Source organism: Helianthus annuus, chromosome 16, assembly GCF_002127325.2.
Source record: "Helianthus annuus cultivar XRQ/B chromosome 16, HanXRQr2.0-SUNRISE, whole genome shotgun sequence".
Lineage (NCBI taxonomy): Eukaryota > Viridiplantae > Streptophyta > Magnoliopsida > Asterales > Asteraceae > Helianthus > Helianthus annuus.
In genome coordinates, this window is record NC_035448.2 from 188,173,226 (window position 1) to 188,198,674 (window position 25,449).

Here is a 25,449-nt window from a genome sequence, read left to right on the forward strand (position 1 = left end):
TTGCTATGTGGGCCTTCATGCTAGGCCACCAGTACGTAGTTCTAAGATCGTGGTACATTTTGTCCGAACCTGGATGTACCGAGTAGCGAGACTTGTGAGCTTCATCCATTACCAGCTCGCGTAAGTTGCCATAATGTGGAACCCAAATGCGTCCTGTTACATAGTAGGCGACATCTTCCCTTTGTTCTAATCGTTGCCTTGAGCCGCGTAGGGCTTCGGCCCTGACGTTTTCTGGTTTCAATGCTTCTACCTGAGCATCTCGTATCTGTGCAGGAAGAGTAGACTGAATTGTGAGTTGCAAGGCTCGTACACGCCTAGGTGTAGTGTCTTTCCGATTGAGGGCGTCAGCCACAACATTGGCTTTGCCTGGATGGTACTTGATAGCGCATTCGTAATCATTCAGCAGTTCGACCCATCGTCGTTGACGCATGTTCAATTCCTTGTGCTTGAAGGTATGCTCGAGACTCCTATGATCGGTGTAAATAGTGCACTTGGTACCGTACAAGTAGTGTCGCCATATCTTAAGCGTGAATACAACAGCTCCCAGCTCTAAATCGTGTGTAGTGTAGTTCCGTTCATGAACTTTAAGTTGCCGCGAAGCGTAGGCAATGACTTTATCCCTTTGCATCAATACAACAACCAAGCCCCTGTATCGATGCGTCACAATAGACCACAAAATCGTCCGTGCCCTCTGGCAATGAGAGGATAGGTGCGCTGCAAAGTCTATCCTTTAAGTGCTGAAAAGCGGCTTCCTGGGGATTACCCCAACGATAGGTGACACCCTTATGTGTCAGTAGAGTAAGCGGTTGTGCGATCTTTGAGAAATCCTTGATAAATCGTCTGTAGTAACCCGCCAAACTCAAGAATTGGCGTATTTCCGTTGGTGTACGCGGTGCAGGCCAGTTCCTGATCGAATCTACCTTAGATAGATCAACATGAATCCCATCCTCGTTTACCACATGGCCTAGAAAATGGACTTCACGAAGCCAGAAGTCGCATTTTGAAAACTTGGCGTACAGTTGTTCCTTTCGAAGAAGTTCAAGATAAGTCGTAAGTGCTGCTCGTGTTCCTCCTGACTCTTGGAGTGGATCAGAATGTCGTCGATGAAAACAATCATGAACTTGTCTAAATAAGGCTTGCACACCCTGTTCATAAGATCCATGAAGACTGTCGGTGCGTTCGTTAGCCCGAATGGCATGACTAGAAACTCATAGTGGCCGTAGCGAGTTCTGAATGCTGTCTTAGAGAAGTCCTCATTCCGGACTCTCAGCTGATGGTAACCTGACCTCAGATCAATCTTGGAGTAGTAGCTCGACCCTTGCAACTGGTCGAATAAGTCGTCAATACGAGGAAGAGGATAGCGGTTCTTCACTGTCACCTTGTTGAGCTCGCGGTAATCAATGCACATCCTGAAGGTACCGTCCTTCCTTTTCACAAAGGCGAAGAGCTAGGTCGAATAAATCCCTTATCCAAGAGCTCTTGTAGTTGCTTTGATAGTTCTTCCAGTTCAGTTGGAGCTAATCGATACGGTGCGCGAGCTATAGGTGTTGCTCCAGGAGCTAGTTCAATCTGGAATTCGACCTGGCGATGAGGCGGTAGCCCAGGTAAATCTTCAGGAAACACTTGAGGAAAATCGCGTACAACTGGGATATCCTCTATTCTTTTCTCTTTCGTTGATGCATCAGTAACTAGTGCCAAAATGGCAGTATGACCCTTTCGTAAACATTTCTGAGCCTTCAGGAAGGAGATGATGCCAACCACAGCACCACTCTTGTTGCCTTGAACTTCGAGAGGTTCTTTACCAGGACGGGGAATACGAATGATCTTCTCCTTACATAGGATCTCTGCTTGCTGTTGGGATAACCAGTCCATACCAATGACGATGTCGAAACTACCCAGAACTATAGGAATGTGGTCGATAGAGAAAGTCTGACCAGCGAGGATAAGATTACAACCCTAAACTATGTGTGTGGCCTCTAGACTTTTACCATTAGCTAACTCTACGACATGTTTGGTGTTTAGGGGAGTTGGTGCACGTTTTAACATTTGGCTAACTTTCAAAGACACATAACTAGTATCCGCACCCGAATCGAATAATACAGTAACATAAAAGCCATCAAGAAGAAACTTACCCATAACTACGTTGGTATCATTCCCGGCATCACCCTGCCCCAGCACAAATGCACGTCCCCTTGCTTTGTTGCCGTTGTTGTTCCCACTGTTGTTGTTTCCGTTGCCTTGGTTGTTGTTGTTGTTGTTGTTCTGGTTTCGGTTTAACTAAGGGCAGTGTCTTTTGAAGTGACCTTCAGCGACACAATGAAAACATCCCTTGTTGCCCTGTTGCTGATTCTGTGGTGTTTGCTGCTGTTGCTGATTCTGATTCACAGGCCGCGGGCTCCTACAATCCTTGGCCTCATGACCCATCTTGAGACACCTCTAGCAACAACCCTTGTTGCACTGGCCACTGTGGTGTCTGTTACAATTGTTACACCTTGGGAGGTTCCCTCGATATCCACCCTGCCTGTGACTGCCCAAAGATTGCTGACTAGGGCTCTGATAGTTGTCAGTCTTTCGTTGCTGAACCTGAGACTGAATTGAAGCTGATCCCTTGCTGGAATCCCCCTCCCATTTTCTCTTGTTGTCACTGGGAGTGGCAGGAGTAGCAGAAGTGGTAACGGTAGTAGTAGTAGCGCTGATACGTTTAGGCAGCCTGTTCTGTTCCACTGCCTGATCCGTGAGGCGATGAGCAAGACGCTGAACATCCTGGGTGTTATTGAGGTTAGCCGATGTCACATGGCTCTGAATTTCAGGTGCTAACTCCTTGAGATATAATTCAATGCGCTTGACTGGAGGGTCCACCATAGTTGGACACAAGATGGCCAGCTCGTTTGACCGTTTCGTATAAGCTTCGATTTCCGACCCTGTCATTTTCAGATGGTAGAGCTCCACTTCCAACTTGTGGATGTCATCACGTGTGCAGTATTCTCGTTTGATGAGTTCCTTGAAATCGTTCCAAGGGGTGGCGTTAGCAGCTGCCAACCCTAAAATCTGAACTTGCGCATTCCACCAAGTTAGCGCAATTCCTTCTAAAGTACCAGTGGCGCATTTCACCCTGCGAGCCTCAGGGCATTCACACATCTCAAACACCGACTCGAGCTTCTCAAACCAATGGAGGAGTCCAACCGCTCCTTCAGTGCCACTAAACGTGCTAGGACGACAACCCATGAAGTTCTTGAAAGTGCAAACAGGTTGCTGAGCGTTTACGTAGGTTTTACGTAAGTGCCTGTCACAATCCGAGGCAGTAGTGAGTATAAGTTTACGTAGGTTTTACGTAAGTGTCCTTCGCAACCTGAGGACAGTGATGAGTACAAGTATACGTAGGTTTTACGTATGTATCCTTCGAATCCGCGGACGATGGTAGATAGTCTAGTAACAGTGTAAGTACAAGTATGTATTCAATCTCATTCCTTTAATCCCATTCCCAAATCCCGGGAATCCCATGCCTTGGTAGGAGTGTGAACTCACCTTGGTTTGCTCAGTTTGTGATTGCTTCTAGTGTTAATTAATGGTTAGGTCCGTTACACACGACCTAGGGTACATTGCACATAAACTCGATGTAAGTATTTACGTTCAATTAGGGTTTACAATTCCTTGATGTCCAAACAACTGTGTTCCGTGTGATAATCGTGTACAGAATGACATGACATGGATTGTTCATACATACAGTATCATCCAGTAACATACAGTATCATACAGTAATATACAGTAGCATACAGTAGCATGCAAAGTGTTCGAACTTAGCATTATAAGTAAACTCAGACTTTTCAAGCATTAACAGAACTTCGGATCATACAATCATCACCAAAATCCGGACATCTAGTCCTTGGGCAACAAAACTCGGACCAAACACTCCCCCATAAAAACTCGGACCAAACTCCACCCTTTAAAAATCGGATCACATCAATTCTTAAAACTCAGACTATGTTTCTCATGTAAAATTCGGACCTTAGTTTCCTTTACACAAAATTCGGACATACAAGCATACCCTTATAAAATTCGGACCCCATATGCATCTCATATATAAATTCGGACCATGTGTTTACAATTAAAACTCGGATCATACATTCAAATAAAATTCGGACCTTCATGTATTCAAAACTCGGACCTTCATGTGTTATAAAAGTTCAGACCATCATGCATAATAACCAAAACTCGGACTACACATACACAATAAAATTCGGACTTTACATGCAATCAAAAGTCAGACCATGTTCATTTATATAATTCGGACCATATAGTATTTAATCGAAACTCAAACTATGCATCTCATATAAAATTCGGACTTTGTGACTTCACAAAGTCCTGACACTTAACTCCGAGTTATCAACATACATGATTCCAAAACCATTTTACAGTTTCAATGGAACAGTCACACTTACGATCAAGAAACCCTAATCCCAGACAATGCCAGTGTTGTAATCAAATTAACAATCAAGCAATTCTAACATATCATGCATCTCATTGTCAAGCATTTGATTAAGCAACTATTCATAAACCATTTCACAATAATCAGGAGAATCAACAAACACAGAGCCATTATATGAAGAACTAGGGTTTTGCATGAATCACATAATCAAGGATTAACAACAAATAATCATTAAACGTTTACCTTAGATTGATTCTAGATGAAGAGAGATCAAAAGTGATGAAGAGCTTGTGCCACCAAGAATGATGAAGAAGATGATTGTAGGAGAGGATTGTAGAGGAATATTGAAGGTACATATGATGATTGTGAGATGATTGTGAGGGAGGTTAGGGTTAAGAGTTATTAAAATTTCACTAACTACTCTACACACCCCTAAGTATCATCTTTTACATAAAACACACCCATCACAATATAATTTACAGTTTCATCACAAGTTCATGCATTTGTCAAATCATTCGTAAAATAACACATAACCATGCAACAATCACAATACACTTTATCAAGTCACAACGTATACAGTTACAAAGCAAACAAATTGTGTAAGTAAGCAACTAAACAAACAGTGAACGTGCAATAAATGCGAAAGTGGAATCTCGGAAACTCGAGTTGTCACATTATCCCCAACTTGAAAGAAATTTCGTCCCGAAATTTAGCATGCGGTTACTGAGGAAGCTAGTTAAGTTGTATCATTTACTGGTTTTCCTAGGGTGTCACATCGTTGATTCTCGATTTCCTGATCATGTGTGCAAATTAAATAAAGCCATCTACGGTTTGAAACAAGCCCCGCGGGCTTGGTTTCAACGTTTAAGTCTTTTCCTCACCAATAATGGTTTTCTGTGCAGTCGTGCTGATCCTTCCTTGTTCATCCTCAAACGCAATTCTTGTGCCATGTACCTTCTTGTCTATGTTGATGATCTCATTCTAACGGGCAATGATCCTAACGCTCTCAAATCCTTTATCTCGTGTCTTCATAATGAATTTGCTATCAAAGATCTGGGAGAACTCAACTACTTCCCTGGATTGGAAGTTACCTACACTTCTAATGGACTCTTTTTAAATCAATCAAAATATGCTTTAGATATTCTATCCCGTGCCAAAATGTTGGATGCAAAACCTGCTCCAACACCTTTAAGCACGAATGTCTCTTTTGTCTCTGCAAGTGAATCTTTTTCAGATACCACTTACTATCGGTCCATTGTAGGAGCACTTCAGTATCTCATGATAACAAGACCTGACATTTTGTATGCTGTTAATCAAGTCAGCCAATTTTTACATGCTCCAACTATTGATCATTTCCAAGCAGTAAAACGCATTCTTCGTTACATAAAGGGCACTTTTGCGTATGGGCTTCACTACAGTCAACCCGAGCATACGTCTCTGCTGGGCTACTCTGATGCGGACTTGGCTAGATGCTTAGAAACTCGACGGTCCACCTATGGCTATTCTATTTTTTGGGAGGCAATCTAATATCTTGGAATGCTAAAAAGCAACCCACTGTTGCTCGGTCAAGTTGTGAGTCTGAATATAGAGCTATGGCTAACACTGCTGCGGAAATTGTTTGGCTCACCCATCTGCTTCAAGAATTACATGCGCATCCTTCGGTCAGACCTACTATATTATGTGACAATCAAAGTGCTTTATTTCTTACCCAAAATCCTATCTCTCACAAGCGTGCCAAGCATATTGATTTGGACTATCATTTTCTGCGTGAATTGGTCTCCTCTGGCAAATTGATAACTAAATTTGTTCCTACCAAGCTTCAAGTGGCAGATATCTTCACTAAAAGTCTTCCTGCCTCTCAGTTTGCTGCCTTCCGAAAATTGCTTCGCCTTGGTCTGCCACCTTTTCGCTTGAGGGGGGATGTTAGATAGATTGTATGACTTATACGTATTTATTTAATTCTTTAGGTCCTTATTTGTAACTTGTATATCTATATATTGGTTTGTCTGTATCAATAATATTCATTCAAAGCAAAACCCTTTCATTGTTGAACAAGGTGGATACAAAAACCCAAACTCTCACATCATAGAATTCGATAAGACGGTTTTAGTGCCATTAAATGAGGTCAATCAGAGTCTGTTTGATATCTTTCTTACGACTTCTTATTTTTAAGAGACTTTGTATTTGATCCTCACCCTTTAAATACTAATATACGTGCATAACCAGATATTTAATAAAAATTAAACGAGTTAAGTTCGAGTAAAACACAAACACTCGTGATATAAACGTGCATTAGCTCATTTTCACACATAATTGCATGTGTAAAAACTGATATGTAGAATAACGCTCAAATGATGAATATAATCGAAAAGTGAATTGAAACGTATACAGGTGTTATTATCATGTTTGTTTACTTTTACAAAGACTTGGTCACTACAATCAACTATTTAACCGTAAGTTTAGCCAATAAAGTGAAAGTTCGTTTGTTTTTAAGGTATACGGGGCACCATGCGGGGAGTGGGGCGGTGACCCAAGTCCCCGAGCGGGAACACCGCCACCATCACCGCGGGGAGGGGGATCGGGGAGGGTTCACCGCACAAAAAAGAAAGGAGAGAGAGAGAGATGATGATGAGATGAAAGGTGCTGATTGGATGAAAAGTATTTATGTAATTAAGAAAAAAAATAAAAAAACAAGTCCCCCAAGAGAGGAGTGCCGCCATCAAATTTAGGGTGTGAGGGGGGTTAAGAGGGGAGTTGACGTGGCGCGTGCTGATTGGCCGTGCGTAAGAGAGGGGACTCCCTTAAGACCATGTGTAGTGGGGAATTATGGGGGCATTATTTAAAAAAAACGCCCACTCCCCCATTACATAGGGCATTATGGGGCATTATTTAAAAAAAATTGCTTGGGCATTATAATTAAAACGCCTAAATTGGAAGAAGGAAGGTTTGACTGGGGTTGACCCACCAATGAGAAAATAGTTTGCTTTTTTTTTTGTTTAATGATTGGAAGGGGCATTATCAGGCATTATTCCCACTACGCCACTTTTGCAATAACGCCTTATGCTGACTGGGATGACACGTGTCGGATAATGCCCCATGGTGGGGGCATTATTTTTCTAAACCACTACGGGTGGTCTAAGAGAGGAGTGCCCCTCTCACCCTTAATAAGTCATCCCATGTATTTTAGTGAAATGAGGATTAGATCTTTAGGTGCTAGTCGCGACTTAACAAATTGATATACATTCTAAAGACCAAAAACGTTATGGATTTTTAAGCTATAAAGAATTAACAATTTAAATTTGAAAAATTAAATATTAGATTTAAGAGTAAAATGCACGGATAGTCCCTGTGGTTTTGCATAATAATACCTATAGTCCCCAATTTTTGGAAATTACACTGGTGCTCCCTGTGGTTTGACAGTTTGTTACTCGGATAGTCCCTGGAGTGGATGACGGTTAGTTTTCTCTGTTAAGTGGATGTGAAATGACAAATTTACCCTTCTTCTTCTCCACCCTATTAAAACAAAACAACCTCACCCACCCCCACCTTTCTCTTGTTTCCCCCCACCATTAACCACATAAAATCACTAATCCATAATAGCAGACCGATTGATCAGTTGAAGCAGCATTCACCATGGTCAAAGCAATTAGGATTCATGAATATGGTAGCCCCATGAAGATGTATATTATTTTCAAGAAGCTTCGTTTCATACTTAAATCTACCATGGTTAAAGCAATTAGGGGTCTCTGTTTATGGAAACTGGGATACCAGATACAATACCGATTTCAAGGAGAGAGTTCGGCCAGTGTTGTAAAAGTCGGATTACTCGGCCGAGTAATCGGCGAGTACTCGGTCCTCGGACCCCCTCCGAGGCGACTTCCTCCTAGGCGGTCTCAATTAGTCGGCCTCGGGATTACTCGGGAGTACTCGGTGTCACACCCCCAAAATCCACCCTGCGGAGTATCACCGCTTGGAGGCGTGACGTGACCAGGATCGAGCCACCAATCATATTGAACAATATAATCAAGTAAATAAAACCAAACACAATACGATTGGTGACCAATAAGAAGTAATCCGATTTTAGTTTAACAGCGGAAGCATAAAACATAAAGTTCAAAACATAAGTTCGCAGTTCATAAGTTTAAAGTCCAAAACGTAGGTTTAATAAGTTCATAAAGTTTATTTATTAAATACGAGACATTTCAGTTCGCATCCCACAACGACCACCTCCATATGCAAGCTCCATAGCATTTAATGACCTGCAAAGCATGTAATAGCGAGTCAACAACAAAGTTGAGTGAGTTCACGGTTGGTTGTCCATTTTAGCGTTGTTTCCAAAAACATAGTTTAATCTCATTCGGCTATCCAGCCGTGGGGGTTACCCCATAGTTCGAAAACGTTTATTTGTTAACCATCCCATGCCCACCTTCCCTGGCTATCCAGCCCGGCTCCTTGGCCGTGGGGAGCTACCCCAGTATTTTAAACTACCAGACTCGTTTATCATATCGACTACTAACAAAAATCAATTGTGCCCTAGCATCGGTGTTCTATCACCACCGACGTGCCATGGTCCATTAGTACACGCCCGTCCGACTGGCACGGTGTGAGGTTTGTTAAACCTAATAGCGCTATTAACTAATGACCCGCTCGCCATAGCCTCGACGATTAAGTCGATACAAAAAGGGAGGGACTTCGCTGATAGAGTTCTAGTCCAGTAAGTCTAACACGTCCCAACAGGACGAGGAATTTACATTCCTGAACACGTCTCAAAGGACGAGGAATCCTTATTCCTGTACCCATTCCCATTCCCATTCCCACCGGGAATTTACCATGCTTTGTAGAAAAGTGTGAACTCACCTCGGTTTGCTCGGTTAGATTCTCAAATATCGCTAACAGTCAAGGTCGGTCAATCACGTCCTAGTATGATTTACAGTTAGTCATTTAGTGTCTTACAAATAGAGCACAAAGTTCCTACACGTATCTATCACATAGCATGCATTACTTTAACTGTTTATGCCCGTATATATATATATTTCCCATCCATTCCCCACTCATAAGCATACATACGATAGTGCACGTAACACATATAACATGTTAGATCATTCACAGATAGCATACTCGACATTTAGACACGCAAGTCACAGCTTATATCAATTCAGCATTAATATTCAAAACCAGGCTGTTTTCGGACATTTCAATAAAATAGTTAACTTATTCCAAAAATTCCCAGATTTTTACAGAACGTCATAAACATTCCACGTTTTATTGTGTAAAAATATCAGGGTCCGGTTCACTACCAATATTTTATAAAAATTCATATTCCGGACTGAACTCAGATTTGTGTATTTCTGACCACATTCCACGGAACAATTTATTAAAAATTCATCGAGTGTCCGATTTACGAAATTCCAGTGGGGTAATTACAAATGCATCGGTTGTCATCTACTGTAAAAATTTCATGGTCCGATTCATCACAAAACTCAGGTTATGACTGAAAGTATAACACCCATTTATTGCTGTCAAAATTCAGCTTAAGTTGCTGTTACAAATTAACACTTTAAAAATAGTAAACAAAGTCCAAAAATTACGATTCTGGTGCCATTAGAACCGTATTTCATAATGAAATATTTTAGATTCAAAATATCGGTTTTTCGTTGAGTTTATGACCTGTTTACAGCCAACTGAAGTTGGCTGTAAAGTATGGACAGATTGTTGTTTTTGGTCTCTAGCTTACTAGTTTGTGTTCGGTTGATCCCGTTAATTATGTTTAGTGACCACAACAACATCACACATCAATAACAATCAGCAAAACATCAAATAATCCACCAATAATCATAATCACACAAGATCTACATGAGTTACACACCTATCTTCCCTTTATTCATCTTTTATCCAAGACTAATGTAAGTTCTTTTAGAGTTTCATAAGTTTTTAACCATTAATCATCTATTAACCATCTATTAACCATCATAAATATGTAGATCAAGAGTGTTAGAGTGTCTTACTACTAGCACAAGGTTATGGAAGAAACAAGTCGGAAATGTGGAGGATAATAGCACACAAGAGAGGTCCTTCGAGTTCCAAGCACACCGGGCTTCCTACTTCACCTCCTAGCACCTTGCTATCACCTTGGATTGGATTGAAGTTGCAAGAAAATGGGTGGTGTGTGGGTGGTGTATGGTGGCCGGTTGTGGGTGGCCGAGAGGAGAGAGGGAGAGTTGAAGGAGATGGTGTGATCTAGTTGAAAGATATGAGATGATGGAATGAGATACACACCGTACTTAAAGATCTTCATATCTAATATCTTGCCCACTAGATCAAGCAACAATCAAATAAAATCTAAACAAAATATATGAGGAGATCTAATAGAATCATGGTGATCTTGCAAAGGTACTCATAATCTTACACCATATATTTTGTTCATATTCTTAAGCAAGACATCAAATAATATCTAATAAAATATACTAAGAGATCTAGGAAGTATGGTCATGGTGTGGATCTTGTGAGTCCTCTTGTGACCGATTCGGTTAGGGGGGGGGGTTGGTTGCAAATTTTGTAACTAATTGGTAAAGGTTAGTTAGGTTGTCAAGTATATACTTACATATATTAGTATGTTGATATTCAGGGGGTGTTATGGTATACGGGGATCATGACTAGTCAAAAATAATAAAACAATGTATTTGACAAATATTTGGTGTCCCGGGTAATGTCCGGTTGTTCGGTTAGATACTGTTCCGTTAAAGTGCTTAATTAATTCGTAAGGCGTCCTATTTATATATTTTGTAACGTTTTTACTTTCTAACACTTGGGAAAATATAACGGACTATTTAGTGACCTTTCTGTACACTATTAGTATATTAACAAATGCGTGTAAGCATAACACAGATATCAGAAAGCAGTTAAGTAATTCCACACAGTCGTCAAACACTTTAATTATCAATAATAAATTGTACGGAATACATAGGATTTTGAGGGTTGTCACATTCTCCCCCTGTTAAGAGAATTTCGTCCTGAAATTTAGCGCGTAGTTACTGAGGAAGCTAGTTAACTTGTGTTGTTTTCCTGGGGTGTCACACTCGGTGCCTAGTCGGCCTAGTCGGCGCCTAGTCGGACGTAGTCGACCTAGTCGGTCTAGGCGGTCAACGTGGTTTGTTGACGTTTAATCGGTCAAACTCGGTCAAAATCGGCCTACTCGGCCTTGTACTCGGACTACTCGGCCTTGTACTCAGACTAGTCGGACTTGTATTCAGAATATTTGAACTTTAAACATGTTTCATTTTAAATTATACTCAGTTGACATGAATTATGCTTATTTTAACACATAAATAATATATAACAATTATTTTTCTTTATATTTACCATGTCCGCGTACTCCCCGAGTACTCTCCGAGTACTCCGATTACACCCAACTCCCCAGTCGGCCGACTAGGGACCGCCTAGCGACTTTTACAACACTGAGTTCGGCATACTTGAGAGCCATGATGTCTTTGAACTGGATGGCTTCTCTATCAAGAGTTAGTGACTCGAGCTCACGGCATGCGGCGGCTAAGATGGTCCCGCCAAAGGTCTCGTACACCCCGCGGCTTTTCATTCTGACTAGCCGGTTTTCCACCATGTTGATTCGGCCGATACCGGGGCGGCCACCGATGTCGTTTAGCTCGGTTAAAAGAGATGCAGGAGAGAGTTCTTTCCCGTTTATGGGAACTGGGATACCAGAAACAATACCTCTACTTCATGATTTTACTCCCCCGTTGGTAAAGTACTGCCAATTTAGTCATTGGAGGAGGTGGTGGTGATGGTGGGTTGAAGGTGGAGTGGTGGGTTAGAGTGGGAGATGGGGGAGATGAAGGGTAATTTTGTCATTTCACATCCATTTAACGGAGAAAACTAACCGTCATCCACTCCAGGGACTATCCGAGTAACAAACTGTCAAACCACAGGGAGCACCAGTGTAATTTCCAAAAGTTGAGGACTATAGCTGTTATTTCGCAAAACCACTGGGACTATCCGTGCATTTTACTCTAGATTTAAATAACTCTAACTTTCACTAATTGATCAATATTACTCACTAACTTTCAACTTTTTTTTTCTGCCACTTAGAAACTAGCTGAACCCCAACTGGTTAGTTATTTTTTTTGTTTTTTTTTTTTTTTCTGATGTGGCACTTTATTTGGTGACGTGACATTTTTGCTAATGTGGCATCTAACATGGCAAATGTCATGGCGATTTTGATGACGTGTTGGCTGACGTGGCAGCTGGCATGACATTTTTTATGACATGACATCTGATATCAGATAACTAGGTTTGGGTTCAGTTCGTTTGGGAGTACCAAAGGAAAATTAGTTGAAAGTTGGAAATGATGTGGTACAAATTGAAAGATAGAAGTGAAATCGGCTAATTGATGAAAATTCAGGTTATTTAGATCTAATCTATATCTATAATCTATATCTATAATCTATAATCTATAATATCTATAATATATTAAAAAGGAGAAGTGATGTACCAATTTGTAATTTTACTACAAGTACAAGTTATTAAGCAACATTTACAAGAAAATGCAAGCCAATATAATAGGATTTGGCTTTATTTTTAAGACGCCCGTAGGGTTAAAATTGGGATTTCACCCTACAACTCATCGGCCGTTTGTTGAACATCAATCGCCATCGTTTAATGCGACCTTTAGGTACTCCACAGTTCCCATCTCCCCTATAACCTGATTTTTGATTCTTAAAGATTCCATCAATAACGATGAATCTCATCTTCTCCCTAACCTGTTTTTTCGATTCTTACCTCAATCGACCATATCTCATGACATGGGAACTGCTGAGTTCAAAAAATCTATGGTTCGTTGTCAGAACTACAAGGTGAAAACGAAGATTCAAGTTTATTTGAGATCCACCTATGAAGATTCAGAAACAGGTAACCTGTAACTCTAGGTGTTTCGATTTGTTTGGTTTTTTCTTTCTCTATTAATTTGATTTTGATTGTTTGGAGTGTTTATTGGCTTTTGTAGATTTGATTACAAAACCCTAAAATATGTCTAGGTTTGTTATTTGTTAATTTGTTTCCCTGGTTTAATAACTATGGACACTTCTGTTTATTGCATCCAAACGGCATATTGATGGTTCATTGCCAGTTGAAGGCGACCAACGGTATGGTTCGTTCATAATTAATCGCTCGGATCCGGCCATGGGGAAGATCGAACAACATATGTGTTATAGGATACAATGGGAATCGACTCATAGGTGTGAAGGGTGGAAATCACGGTCTGATGAAGAGACTGGTAAGTGCATACATTGGTCAAATATGATTGAACTATGTAAATGTTACATAAAATTGAAGTTATAAAGAATGAGAATTATTTGATTTTTGGTTAGTTTTATCAACCTTAGCTGATTCTTTAGGGATTTTGTAGTTGGTATTTGATTTTTAGTTAGTTATATCTCTTCGTTTGTTTTTTAATATGTAGTTGTATTAACCGGTCAGTGAAGTCTGTTATTGTTTAATTTGATAATAGGAAAGGTTCACGGATCATTGGATCATGCTGGAAAAGTGTGAGGCCAAACACTTAAGGTGGCCAAGCAGGACAAGAAGAAGCAGTGCGCCTTAGGGATGCGCTCACAAGCGTATTCAGTACAACCGTTTGAATGATATATAGGATATTTCGCGTCACTTTCGACCCGTTTGACCTGTTTCAAAAGTTTCAATAATAATCAAGTTTTTCAAGTTACGCATTTGAGCCGTTAAAGAGGTCGAATATGCACTTCTATAATGCTAAAGGTTCTATTTATAATCTTGTAATTTAAACTTGCAGAGAGCATCATGGAGCCATACCATAGGTACCTGCATACATACGTTTCTGTATCGGGCCCACATTTAGGTTATCTCTACAGTTCCAATTCTCTTTTCAATTCTGGATTATGGCTGTTGAAGAAGCTTAAAAACACCTGTTGCATTCATCAGCCGACTTTCACTGATGACATAGATCTCGAGAATACCTTCTTCTACAATCTATCCAAGGTTCATTCTATTATACTTTTGAATCTAAACAGTTCATTTTCTGGTTAATTTTTCTTTTTTAGTTCTCAAATTTCTTTCTTTTAGTTTATTCACTTAAAAACTCCATTTCGTGTTATTATATTTTCAGCAAAAGACTTTGGAAAGTTTCAAAAACATAATCCTGCTATCATCTCCTAAGGTATATACATCGTGTCACTATTTGTTTTCTCAAGCTACATATACATTACCTATTCGACTATCCGTATACCATCTGTTTTTACAGGTGGCAATTTCTACTCATTTACGTGTTTATTACTTGACTTGGGTTGTGTTTTAGGCCAATCAGGTCAACTCATTGACTAGGGTGATGTTCATCCGTAGTAAATCTATATTTGTATAAAGATTTGTATTATAACTACAATACTGTTGTTTTATGTAGACATTGAAGGGTAACTTATACCAACTTGAACTGATTGATTTCTCAGGTCATTTCATCTTTGAATACATCCCTGCATTTTAATGGAGCCATTAACGATGATATTACAGAGTTCCAGACTATTTTGTGCCATACCATTGTACCCATTTCATGCTTTCTTCATATGCACCTGTGATCTCAGTTGAGAAAGCTTGCCATCAGCAGCTTTCCGTTCTTAAAATCACAAGTTCAGTTTTAGAGCCTGCAAGCATGATGGCTAAATGTGATCCTAGGCATGGAAATCTTATGGCTTGTTGTTTGATGTTCTGTGGAAACGTCGTTCCCAAAGATGTCAATGCTGGTGTTGCTACAATCTAAACCCAATGCACCGTGCAGTTTGCTGATTGGTAAGGAACCAATCTTATATAAGTGATAAAATGGGTGGGTACGGTGGTCTGGGTACGGGTCAAATGGGTATTTTTATACGGGTCAAGTTGGGACTTGTCCAAAATCAATGTAACAGGTATGACCAGGAAGGAGAACCGTCACAGTTAGCTGCTGTTGACATATTTGTTAGTATTATGGATCCCTTAAAGGAACCGCCTCTTGTGACAGCAAACACTGTTCTATCTATACTTGCAGTTGACTATCCGGTTGACAAGGTTTCATGCTATGTTTCTGATGACGGAGCTGCTATGTTGACTTTCGAAGCTCTGACCGAGTCTGAGTTTGCAAAAAAATGGGTTTACTTTTGCAAGAAATATAACATAGAGCCCCGAGCTCCTGAATGGTATTTTTGCCAAAAAATTGACTACCTCAAACACAAACTTCAGCCAACTTTTGTCAAAGACCGTCGAGCTATGAAGGTAGAAACCATTTGACGCAAATAATCTTCAATTCTTTACTATTTCTCGAGTAAAAATTGTTACTTTGTTCCTTTTTGGGCAGAGAGAATATGAAGAATTCAAAATTTATGTATCATGTTTTTATGGTATTTTTATTGCTAATTGTGCATTTTGCTTGAATGAACTCTATATTTTCTCAAGCACTAAACTTATAAACACTGAACGACTTATTTCTCCCAAAACAGGCCAATGAAAATGATGGAACATTTGTGTTTTTTCGTATTTATACTCAGTGGCGGACCCAGAAAAATTTTTTAAGGGGTGCGGATAAGTGGTTTAACCAACTTTTCAAGGGTTCAAGGGGTGCGGAGAAGGGGTTTAACCAAATTTTCAAGGGGTGCGGGGAGAATTTTACCTTATAAAATACACTAAATTTTTTTTTTTCAGGGGGTGCGCCCGCCCACCCTGGACCCTTACTAGGTCCGCCCTTGTTTATACTGCAAAACATAGATTCAAAGTATATAGAGATTGACTTGGTTACATGTTCAGTAAAATAATAATGTGCCAGCTATTGATAATGTTTGGACTTTTTATCATGTAGCATTGATCATGTTTGACTATTTTTCCCTATAGCCATTTTTTACTTTTCTTGCTACATTAAATATGACTGTACACCTCAAAACAGTGAATAAGAGACTTTTTTACTTAATGTGATGGCATAGCAACTTGAAACCCACCACAAAACATGCGTCAAAAAAACATAACTACTTGTAGCAACGAGCGAACATTTTCTTAACACCCTTTTTAGTGGCATTTTTATAATTATTTTTTTAACTATTTTTTTGTGTCGGGGTTTAATTCAATGATATGCACATTCAACTTTTAGTACTCAAATGTGGGTTTAATTCGATGATATTCTCAAGTCTAAAAGTTATGTGACACATCTTTTTCTTTGTCACTGTTTCTTGACTTTGGCGGGTGTAAAAGGTGTTTAGTTTAGGCGCACCCGCAGCAACGTGCGGGCGTTCCCACTAGTACTATATAATACATTTCCTCTGTAGTAAAAAGTAATTTACCCCTAAAATTTTAAGACGGGTCATGCCTTATTCCCTGTTCTTTCCCAATTTTGCCCCCCAGTTCATTGGATTACGCCCACAATCAACCCTACACCTAAATAACACTACTAAATGACTCAAACGTCACTGCAATTAGTAATACAATCAATTAATCAATTCTGGACGATTGGATGACAGCAACCTGATTCTCCCGGTGAAGAAGACGGACCGTACAAATGATTTATATCCCGTTTCATCAGATTGTTATAAAGGAGGGCTCCTCCTTCGTTCTCTCTCTCAAATCCCCTAATGGAGTTCTGGTTCAGTGGAGTTCAAGAGACGCCGGTGGGTAGTGCATCCGGTGCTGGATTTGTTTCCTACGGCTAACAACGAACAGTAGCGGACCATGACTCTATTTTGGTGTTCTGCAAACGCTTCATTATTCAGTCGATTCGTGTGATCGTTGCCCCCTTCTTCTTCTTCGGTGAAAACTATGCCAACGACTTTGATGTTTGCATGTTCTTTGTAAGGTTTTATTTCACTCTATTTATCCTCTAGGTTTTCTGATTTGTGCTTGATTTTTAAATTAATTTGGTATATATACTCATATTTACCCTCTGTTTGCTGCTCTCCACCCTCTTGATATCAAATATTATATTTTTTCTGTTTTATTTTATGTTTTGTATTGAATTAATGCTCCCAATTTGTTGTGTATGTTGTAGGTAACTTCTAATGTGGTTTAATATATCAGTAGAGGTATGTTTTGACATGGTTTAATTCAACATTTATGGGTATTCTTAGTCATTCCCTGTTCTCCTTTTTTTTTTTTTTTTTGAGTTTTGATTACTCTCAAAACCGTTAAGCTTGCATTGGCTTTACAGGACCAACTACATTGAATTGGAAGTTGTTTCAGGTGTGGGGATTTGGGGATAACCTTCTTTCCTTTGTTTTTATGTTTTCTATTTATATTGATTTATTATTATTATATGGCATATGATGATCAGAGTAGGCGTACCCTAATGCACTTTCAACCATTCAAACTTCAATTAATGTTGCGGTATCACGTAATGGTCTTTGAATGCAGCCTTGGTTATTCGCTTTCATTTTCATCATTGTTTCGTTCAGGTTATGATCTTTATTCCATTCCATTATGCTTTTTTTTTTTGGTCATTAGACATAAGAACATGCAGTTTTAATGATAATCTTTCCTTGCAGGTTGCATCAACTACCCGAGTTTGATCAGGGGAAAAGAAGCTGTCGCTGACGGTTGGCTGGGCACAATGAACGTAGAAGGAAGCCACCTCTATTTTTGGTTAGATATCCTCAACATTAATTTATGAATGAGTGAATTTCAAGTTTTGTCCTTTATCTTTAGGCCACTTTGCAAGTTTTGTCCTTTATGTTTAAATTTGACGAGTTTTGTCCTTTATGTTTAAAAATCAAGCACGTTTTGTCCTTTATGCTTGATTTTTAAGGACAAAACGTGCTTGATTTTTTAAACATAAAGGACAAAACGTGTTTGATTTTTAAACATATAGGGTAAAACGTGCTTGATTTTTAAACATAAAGGACAAAACTCGTCAAATTTAAACATAAAGGACAAAACTTGCAAAGTGGCCTAAAGATAAAGGACAAAACTTGAAATTCACTCTTTATGAATTTTTATAGGTGACAAAATGGGTGGATTGGGTAGTGGGTCACAATGGGTTCAGGTCAAAACGGATAATTTATAATGTGAATATAAATGGTTTGATTGAGTTGTGTCGACCCGCCAATACTTTATATCCATCTTTTTAGTTTTATATAAATTTATTGTATTAAATATGAATATAGTAAGGTAATGACTACACTATTGGACTTGGGCATATTTGTTTAAATAAATCAATTTAGAAGCTTGCAAAAAATTGGATAACACGTTAGGTGTGTATCAGCTTGTTTGATTTGTTCATATGTAGGCATGCTTCTAAAGTTGAGCCATTTGACGCGTATAGATGCAATTTAACTCAAATCAGCTCATTTAGTTTTTATCCTTTCCTCATTTCTTCAAAATTGTGATAATCCGTTTGCTTTCTACATTTCTTTGTGTTCCCCTGCCATTTATCATAGCAAAAAAGTCAGCATCTTATTTTATTAAAGACATAGATTATTGGTCTACAATTGTTTGACTTAAAGTTAATGACGGTTAAAAGTTAAAATTTTTAACCCGAACCCCTTCCAACTCAACTGGTTTTGACCCGAACCCGTTTCAACCCGAACCAAAATAACCCTTTTTTTAATTAACCCATTTTGACCCGACCCGACCCGTTTGCCAGGTCTAATTTTGTCATGAGTTTTCGTTTCAAACTTACCAAATTGTGTATATTGTATCCTTTGATAACTGGGGCTCAATAAAGGTTTCTTCCATGCCTTCAACAATGTGTTAGTGATGATATGGTTATGGTTAAGGTCACTTCTCTTAAAGCATGGATTAGCACTCTTGTTATCTTTCAGTCTTGAAACTGAGACGACAAAACGGACCTGTTAGGTGGGTTGGATAACAAGTCAAAATGGGTAGATTTTTGTGCAGGTTGAGTTGGGTTGACCCGCTAGCGTTTATATATGTAGATTATTGATGGTTTCTTTTCTTCAGTTAAATGCAGACGTGGATCGGAAATGATTGGTCGTGGCTTGTTCATGAAGAAGGCTCAGCGAAGGGACGAACAAATTTGTCGAGCTGGTTTTTTTGTATATATAAATTTACTACAAGAGTTGCAAATAAATAGTGTAATGGATACATTCTGTAGTTCGCTTTATATCTACTTCAAATGATTGGTGGTGGCTTGTTCAGGAACCTATCGCGTAACTTGTTATTTGGATCTCATGTGTTTGGCTTGGGTCTCAATAATAGAGTTTGATATATAGTTGTTTTGTTAAAGTTAATAATAATAATAATAATAATAAAATTATGGTTTTGTTTTGTTTTTCTACATATGGTCGTATGGGTGAAAATTATGGTTATATGGGTCGTATGATGGGCAAAAAGTGGTCACACAAGTCATCGAATGAAAATGAGTCACAGGTACGGATTGTGTGACAGGCGAAAATTGTCATACGGATTGTGTAACGTCAACATTTGTAATGGACATCATAATTGAATCTTATATCAGTTAGGACACCCGCCGCAACGCGCGGGCATTCCCACTAGTATCTTTTAAAAAGTATATATATTAAAAAGTATCCAATATCTAATGTTATTTCATTTATCGGATTAAAAACATAAATTTCAAATGTAACCATTTTCGATAATTTTTTTTGTTATTTGATTACATCAGAAAAAAATTTAAATTTAGTTACATTACAGATAAGCTTTATACCCGTTCATTATCAACATATTTAAATATTTTCTTAAATTTTCTAAAATCAAATTAGTCTTACCATGTTATAACAATCGATTTTCCTCAAAAAAAACATAGAGCTCAATTATAATATCGAAAGTAAAAAACCGACATGTTTGACTTTAAAAGTCAAATCAAAATAGAAGCAATAACAATGTAACCATTTACTACCCCTGTACCGCCTTAGCCATGCCAAAAGCGGCTGCAGACGCTATGGCTCCAATCAGGGCTGTTTGTAGGGCACTCCAAACTGGTCTGTCCCCGGTGAAGTAACCTTTGGCAAACCCAAAGATTAGCAGGGCTAATATGGTCACCATGACAGATGCAACCAAAGCTTTTTGGGCCACTGGGATGAGCATGTAAGGTAGAAGCGGGACCAATCCACCCAATACATAAGCGATCGCGATTGTTAGTGCACTTTGAAGTGCTCTTTTTGGATCAGGCTTTTCAAGTCCAAGTTCAAATCTGGATAATAAAAATATGAGAAATTGTTATACATTCATAATGACCAAAGATCACATACACCATATCCATTAACATTTTCTACAAGTTGTTGACGGTTTGTATTAGAGGTAGCAAATGAGCAGATTAGGTTGCGGATTCAAGTCAAAATACGTGATAATTATGTGGGTCGGGTCTAATGGAGGCTTCAGTTGGTCCAAAACATAAAGTATGGTGTTAGCGTACAAATGGCATTCCTTCAAGCTAAGCAGTTAATACGGTAAAAAAATCAGATATCAGTCAAGGACCGATATTTGAGATATTGGTTATCACGGTGGGATATCGGTAATTTTAACATCATGCAAAATTTATATATATAGCAATTTAACACTAACAATTCAGTATATTCTCCCACCATTAACAAATTAACCTTTTGCAACTTGCAAAACACTAACAACTGTAGCAAGTAGGAACTGACTAAGACTTGAAACACTAAAAGTTAACACAAACAATTAATAACTAAGACTTACAACACTCATGGCAGCAATAAAAAGAAAGACGAATGGTAGAACTAAGAAGAAAGAAGAATGGTAGATCTAAGAAGAAAGGTGTTGATATCAGGATAATCGGTGATATATCGGTCAATATCGCCCATAACATCGGTACCATATTCTAACCAATATTTTACATGGGGACCGATAACCGATATATCGGTGATATATCACCGATTTAACTGCATAGCCTTCAAGTAATAAGACAACATGCATGGAGGCCTCAGATCTGCTTTTGTAATATTCCTTATAACTTTTCTTTGGCTAAAAGTATATCATGGTGACTGATTTTTTGTCTCCAATAAACTTATTTTATTTTGACCTTCATAAAGTGTGGCCAACGTGCTAAAACAGCCAAAATGGTACACATAAAAGATAACTTATGATCAATTTTATATATATACCTAAAACACTAAACAACAAAGTTAATTCAGTATTGTTTATAATTGTTCTAATTGAATGGCAGATTGCTTCTGGTTTGCCAAACACCACATGCTGACATGCATAAACTCTCCTTAATAGTAAAACTGTAAAAGACAAAACATTCTTAAGAAAGACGTATGAAAAGACGATGTTTAGCTTATCGATGGCTAGCTTACATATAATACTCCAAGAAACGATTAAAAGTTTCCTAACCATGTCCTACTAAGATTCCAATTGTCTAAAATCAAGAAATAAGAAGCAAATTTACTAATCTAGCCCTCAAGCTTCCATTACTTTGTTCTAAACAGTTAATTTGATGACATGTAATAACACTTACTTCATCATGAAATCAAGCCACGCTTGCGGGTTCTTCCTCAAAGCATTCACCACAGGCCCGTACTCATGTGGCTCCACCCCATACTCTGCCAGTATCTCCGCCACTTCAGCCGCCTCTACAGTTTGTATACATAATCAGGTCACCAATTATCAATTCCGTACAATCAAGTATGCATCTAATTTTTGAATGAAATTATGAAATAACCTGAATCAGGTATCGTGTCAATTTCTTCTTGTTCTCTACGTAACTCTCTATCGTAATGATCAGCTTCACTTTTTGCAGCCAAATACCTACCCATTCAAATTATTGATCAGAGTATGATATCGGCATTAAGTCATGATACAAAACGAAAAAGTAACGAGTTACTGGAGCTAAAATCATCATAGATCCATATCAAATTTTGAAAATCAATAACGCTAGGTTGTACCTCAAAACCTGAATTCTATAACCTAACAACATTCGCATGCAATTCACAATAGAGTATCGCAAATTCGTAATGATTGGAATTAAGTCATAATTATAAGAATTATTATGATTCTATCATAAATTCGGATCATTCAAATTATTGATCAGCATTTGCAAATTATTGATCAGCATTTGATACGGCATCAAATAATAACACAAAAACAAAACGTAACAAGTTATTGTAGCTTAATTCATCATAAATCCAAATCAAATACTGAATATCAATAACACTAGGTTTGACCTCTAAAGTAATTCGAAACGGAGTATCGTAAATTCACAATGTGATTAGTATTATAATTCTATCACAAAATCGAATCATTCGAGTTATTAACAAAAACGAAAGGTAACAAGTTATTAGAGCTGAATTCATCACAAATCCATATCAAATAGTGAAAATCAATAACACTAGGTATAACCTCAAAACCTAAATCCTACAAACGAACAACATCAACATGCAATTCTCAACGAAGAAGCATCGTAAACTCGTAACAATTAGTTTTACAATCCTATCACAAATTCAAAACCAGAGGATAACTACAAAATCAACAAATCAAACCTAAAAAAGCTAGCGAACTAACAAAAATCGGTTAAATTACCCTCCGAGTCCCATAGAAATAGCACCGGCAGCAACCTCCGCTATACCGGCGGTGAGGATGATGGAGGACGAAACGTTAGCACCGGAAAGACCAGCGGCAAGCGCGAACGGGACGGTGAGGCCGTCGGAGACGCCGATGATGACGTCACGGACGATTTCACCGGCGGTGAAGTGGTGCTCCTTGTGCCGGTTGAGTAGATACTTTTCCGATTCGTTGATGCCGCCCATTTTTTGTTGAGTTTGAACGTGAATTTACTCTGTGTGTGTGTGTGTGTGTGTGGAGGATTTCGAAAAGTTTTCTGTAAACGGTCCATATATATGGTGATCTTCGCATGGGAAATGTAAGTTTCATTAGTGGCCCTTTTAGTTTAGTTAGTGGCGTTTGTTAGATTACGCTAGGGGTGTAAAGAAACCCAAAAGCTCGAGATACTCGGGATTTGCTCGATTAAAAGTTCGAATGAGCCGAGTCTTAACGAGCAGGAGCCTGAAATACAGCTCGTTTAGTTATCAAGTCTGAGCTCGAGCCAGAAATACAAAGCTTGTTTAGGTTGCCTAAACGAGCCTAAACAAAATTTTAGTTTTTATATATGCACCCCGAGGATATGGGAGGCGATCCCTGTCAAAACTACCAAATGTGGAGTTTGGAAAAAAATATATAATCAAGGTGGGTTTGGAACTGGGGGCAAGTCACATCGACACACGAAACAGATTAGGGGTTAAACCGGGGCGCGGGGATAAGACACTTTTCTAACTCGACAAATGGATTGGGACCAAACGCAGGCCTTTTCTTGGCTGAGTGTAACAGATTTTGCACAACTGAGCAGAAATATAACGGTTTGAATAATATATAGTTATTAAATTTTACAGCCTGTGAAGTTCACGGGTTATAAGTTATAACCTATAACCTAGTTTTTGGTATATACTAAAATAGTAAACTATCATTTTTAATATATTCTATTAAGTATGTTTGATAAAAGTGTAGTTAACACCGAATTTAAGATGTAACATGTATGTAGGGGGTGGCCGCAAACCTGATAGAGTGATAGACACCGGGAAAGACCATGAAACTAGAACCGATGACCGGACCAAATTGTGCATTCGGATTTAAGTTGTTTTATGTTATTTTTAGGTTTTAGAGTGTAGGGGGTGGGCGCCTTCGAGGACCCCTTTCGGACACTTTGGGTAAATCGGAACACTGTAGGTATGCGGCAATTAACTCGGGTGGTGTATTCGGGAATCAAAATTTGGTTCTTGCACCCGAGGGAGAAACCGATATAGCTGTTGGTTTTATGACATAGTTTGGGTGAATTGGGAACACCCTCATTGCAATTTCAGTACTTATAGACTTATAGTTCAATTTGGGTAAAAATAAGGTGTTTTGTATGCTTCTTCTAGCCTTCTAGGAACCACATACCAAGAAAAAATAGTTTTTTTTTCTAACCCAAGTCTAAAATTAGAAAACTTATTTAAAAAACTACTCGCCCACACCTAACAGTAGCTCATAAATGTTGCTGCAAAAACCCCTTGCTCACGACAGTGGAAGGATAATAGGTCGGGACTCCATGGGTCCATAATAATCTGTTGGGCCGACTCAAATGAACAACCATCTTTTTATGAACAATTTTTGTATTTTAATACCTATGCTAAGACTAATCAGTTATTGCAGTTGAGTAACACTATATCCATTTGAATAACACCTATATCCAGTTGAGTAACACTATATCCATTTGAATAACACCTATATCCAGTTGAGTAACACTATGTCATTAGAGGAGGTACGTGTAGAATGTTCAGAGTGATCAAGAAAGGGTTGATACTTCAATATTACATTGTGAAAGGTCTGATTAAAACAAATAACTTTATAAGATAGAGTCAAAATTTGTGAGGTTGAGTTGATGTATCAATGCTTGATTTTTCAAGTTCATAACTATGTGTCGAAGATGACAAAAGTGAAAGAATATTAAGAAAACAATGATAAAAAGATAAAAGCTTTTAACATGCTTCACCATTTTTTGTCCAGAAGTTTAAATGTATATATTTGATTTGTTAACAACAAAATGTAAGTTGAAATGACTAACTTTCGTGAAAGTGAGCGTATAACATTTTTGATTTGTTTAAGCTATAGAGCAAATTGTGAGATTAAATATATAAATGTAATATTTAATCTTGTAGCCTATATAATCATTTATATTATATTAGATCAAAATATATTTATTAACCTATTAATAATTAGTTGGTAATTGTTGATGGACCATATTACCCTTATTAACTAATTGGGTTTCCTCTTGGGTGTATAAATAAGGGGCTTATTAGAGAGTTAAAGGGTTACACAGTTACACACATTACACAATCATAACCCTCATTAACATCAATTTCGTGACTCTCTCCCATAACCGAAATTACCCTACTTCGGTTTTCATCACCATCATAATCTTACATCCTAAGGAGGAACCAGATCATCCTGACAATCATGTCAAACTCCATGGCTGCATCTCTGACTGGATTCTCTGCTGGCATGTCTGC

The 25,449-nt window shown here is 38.5% G+C and overlaps 2 protein-coding genes and 1 long non-coding RNA gene across 3 annotated transcripts; 2 read left to right on the forward strand and 1 right to left on the reverse strand.

The window, feature by feature from the left end:
* Positions 1-5,374: 5,374 nt before the first annotated feature.
* On the forward strand, positions 5,375-5,953 carry LOC110920201 (uncharacterized mitochondrial protein AtMg00810-like). The gene has a single exon (XM_022164424.1). The coding sequence runs from the start codon at positions 5,375-5,377 to the stop codon at positions 5,951-5,953; it is 579 nt and encodes a 192-aa protein (XP_022020116.1).
* Positions 5,954-13,103: 7,150 nt separating this feature from the next.
* On the forward strand, positions 13,104-15,865 carry LOC118488012. The gene is made up of 6 exons (XR_004883261.1): positions 13,104-13,345; positions 13,563-13,709; positions 13,944-14,446; positions 14,574-14,624; positions 14,911-15,247; positions 15,483-15,865. It is a non-coding gene; the product is annotated as an uncharacterized LOC118488012 (long non-coding RNA).
* A 4,306-nt stretch (positions 15,866-20,171) lies between these two features.
* On the reverse strand, positions 20,172-23,225 carry LOC110918733 (vacuolar iron transporter 1). The gene is made up of 4 exons (XM_022163014.2): positions 22,928-23,225; positions 22,071-22,156; positions 21,867-21,981; positions 20,172-20,579 (listed from the first exon to the last, which is right to left on the reverse strand). Exons 1-4 carry the CDS (start codon positions 23,152-23,154, stop codon positions 20,282-20,284), a joined length of 726 nt encoding a protein of 241 aa, XP_022018706.1. The 5' UTR covers positions 23,155-23,225; the 3' UTR covers positions 20,172-20,281.
* Between the last annotated feature and the right edge of the window lie 2,224 nt (positions 23,226-25,449).

Bases quoted from the DNA above. Each gene is read 5' to 3' on its own strand.
- LOC110920201 (XM_022164424.1), top strand. From the start codon at position 5,375: ATGTACCTTCTTGTCTATGTTGATGATCTCATTCTAACGGGCAATGAT.
- LOC110918733 (XM_022163014.2), bottom strand. From the start codon at position 23,154: ATGGGCGGCATCAACGAATCGGAAAAGTATCTACTCAACCGGCACAAG. The intron at 22,157-22,927 runs GTAATTTAACCG...TTGAATGGGTAG, and splicing joins ATTTCTATGGGACTCGGAGG to GTATTTGGCTGCAAAAAGTG. The intron at 21,982-22,070 runs GTTATTTCATAA...TACAAACTGTAG, and splicing joins TGACACGATACCTGATTCAG to AGGCGGCTGAAGTGGCGGAG.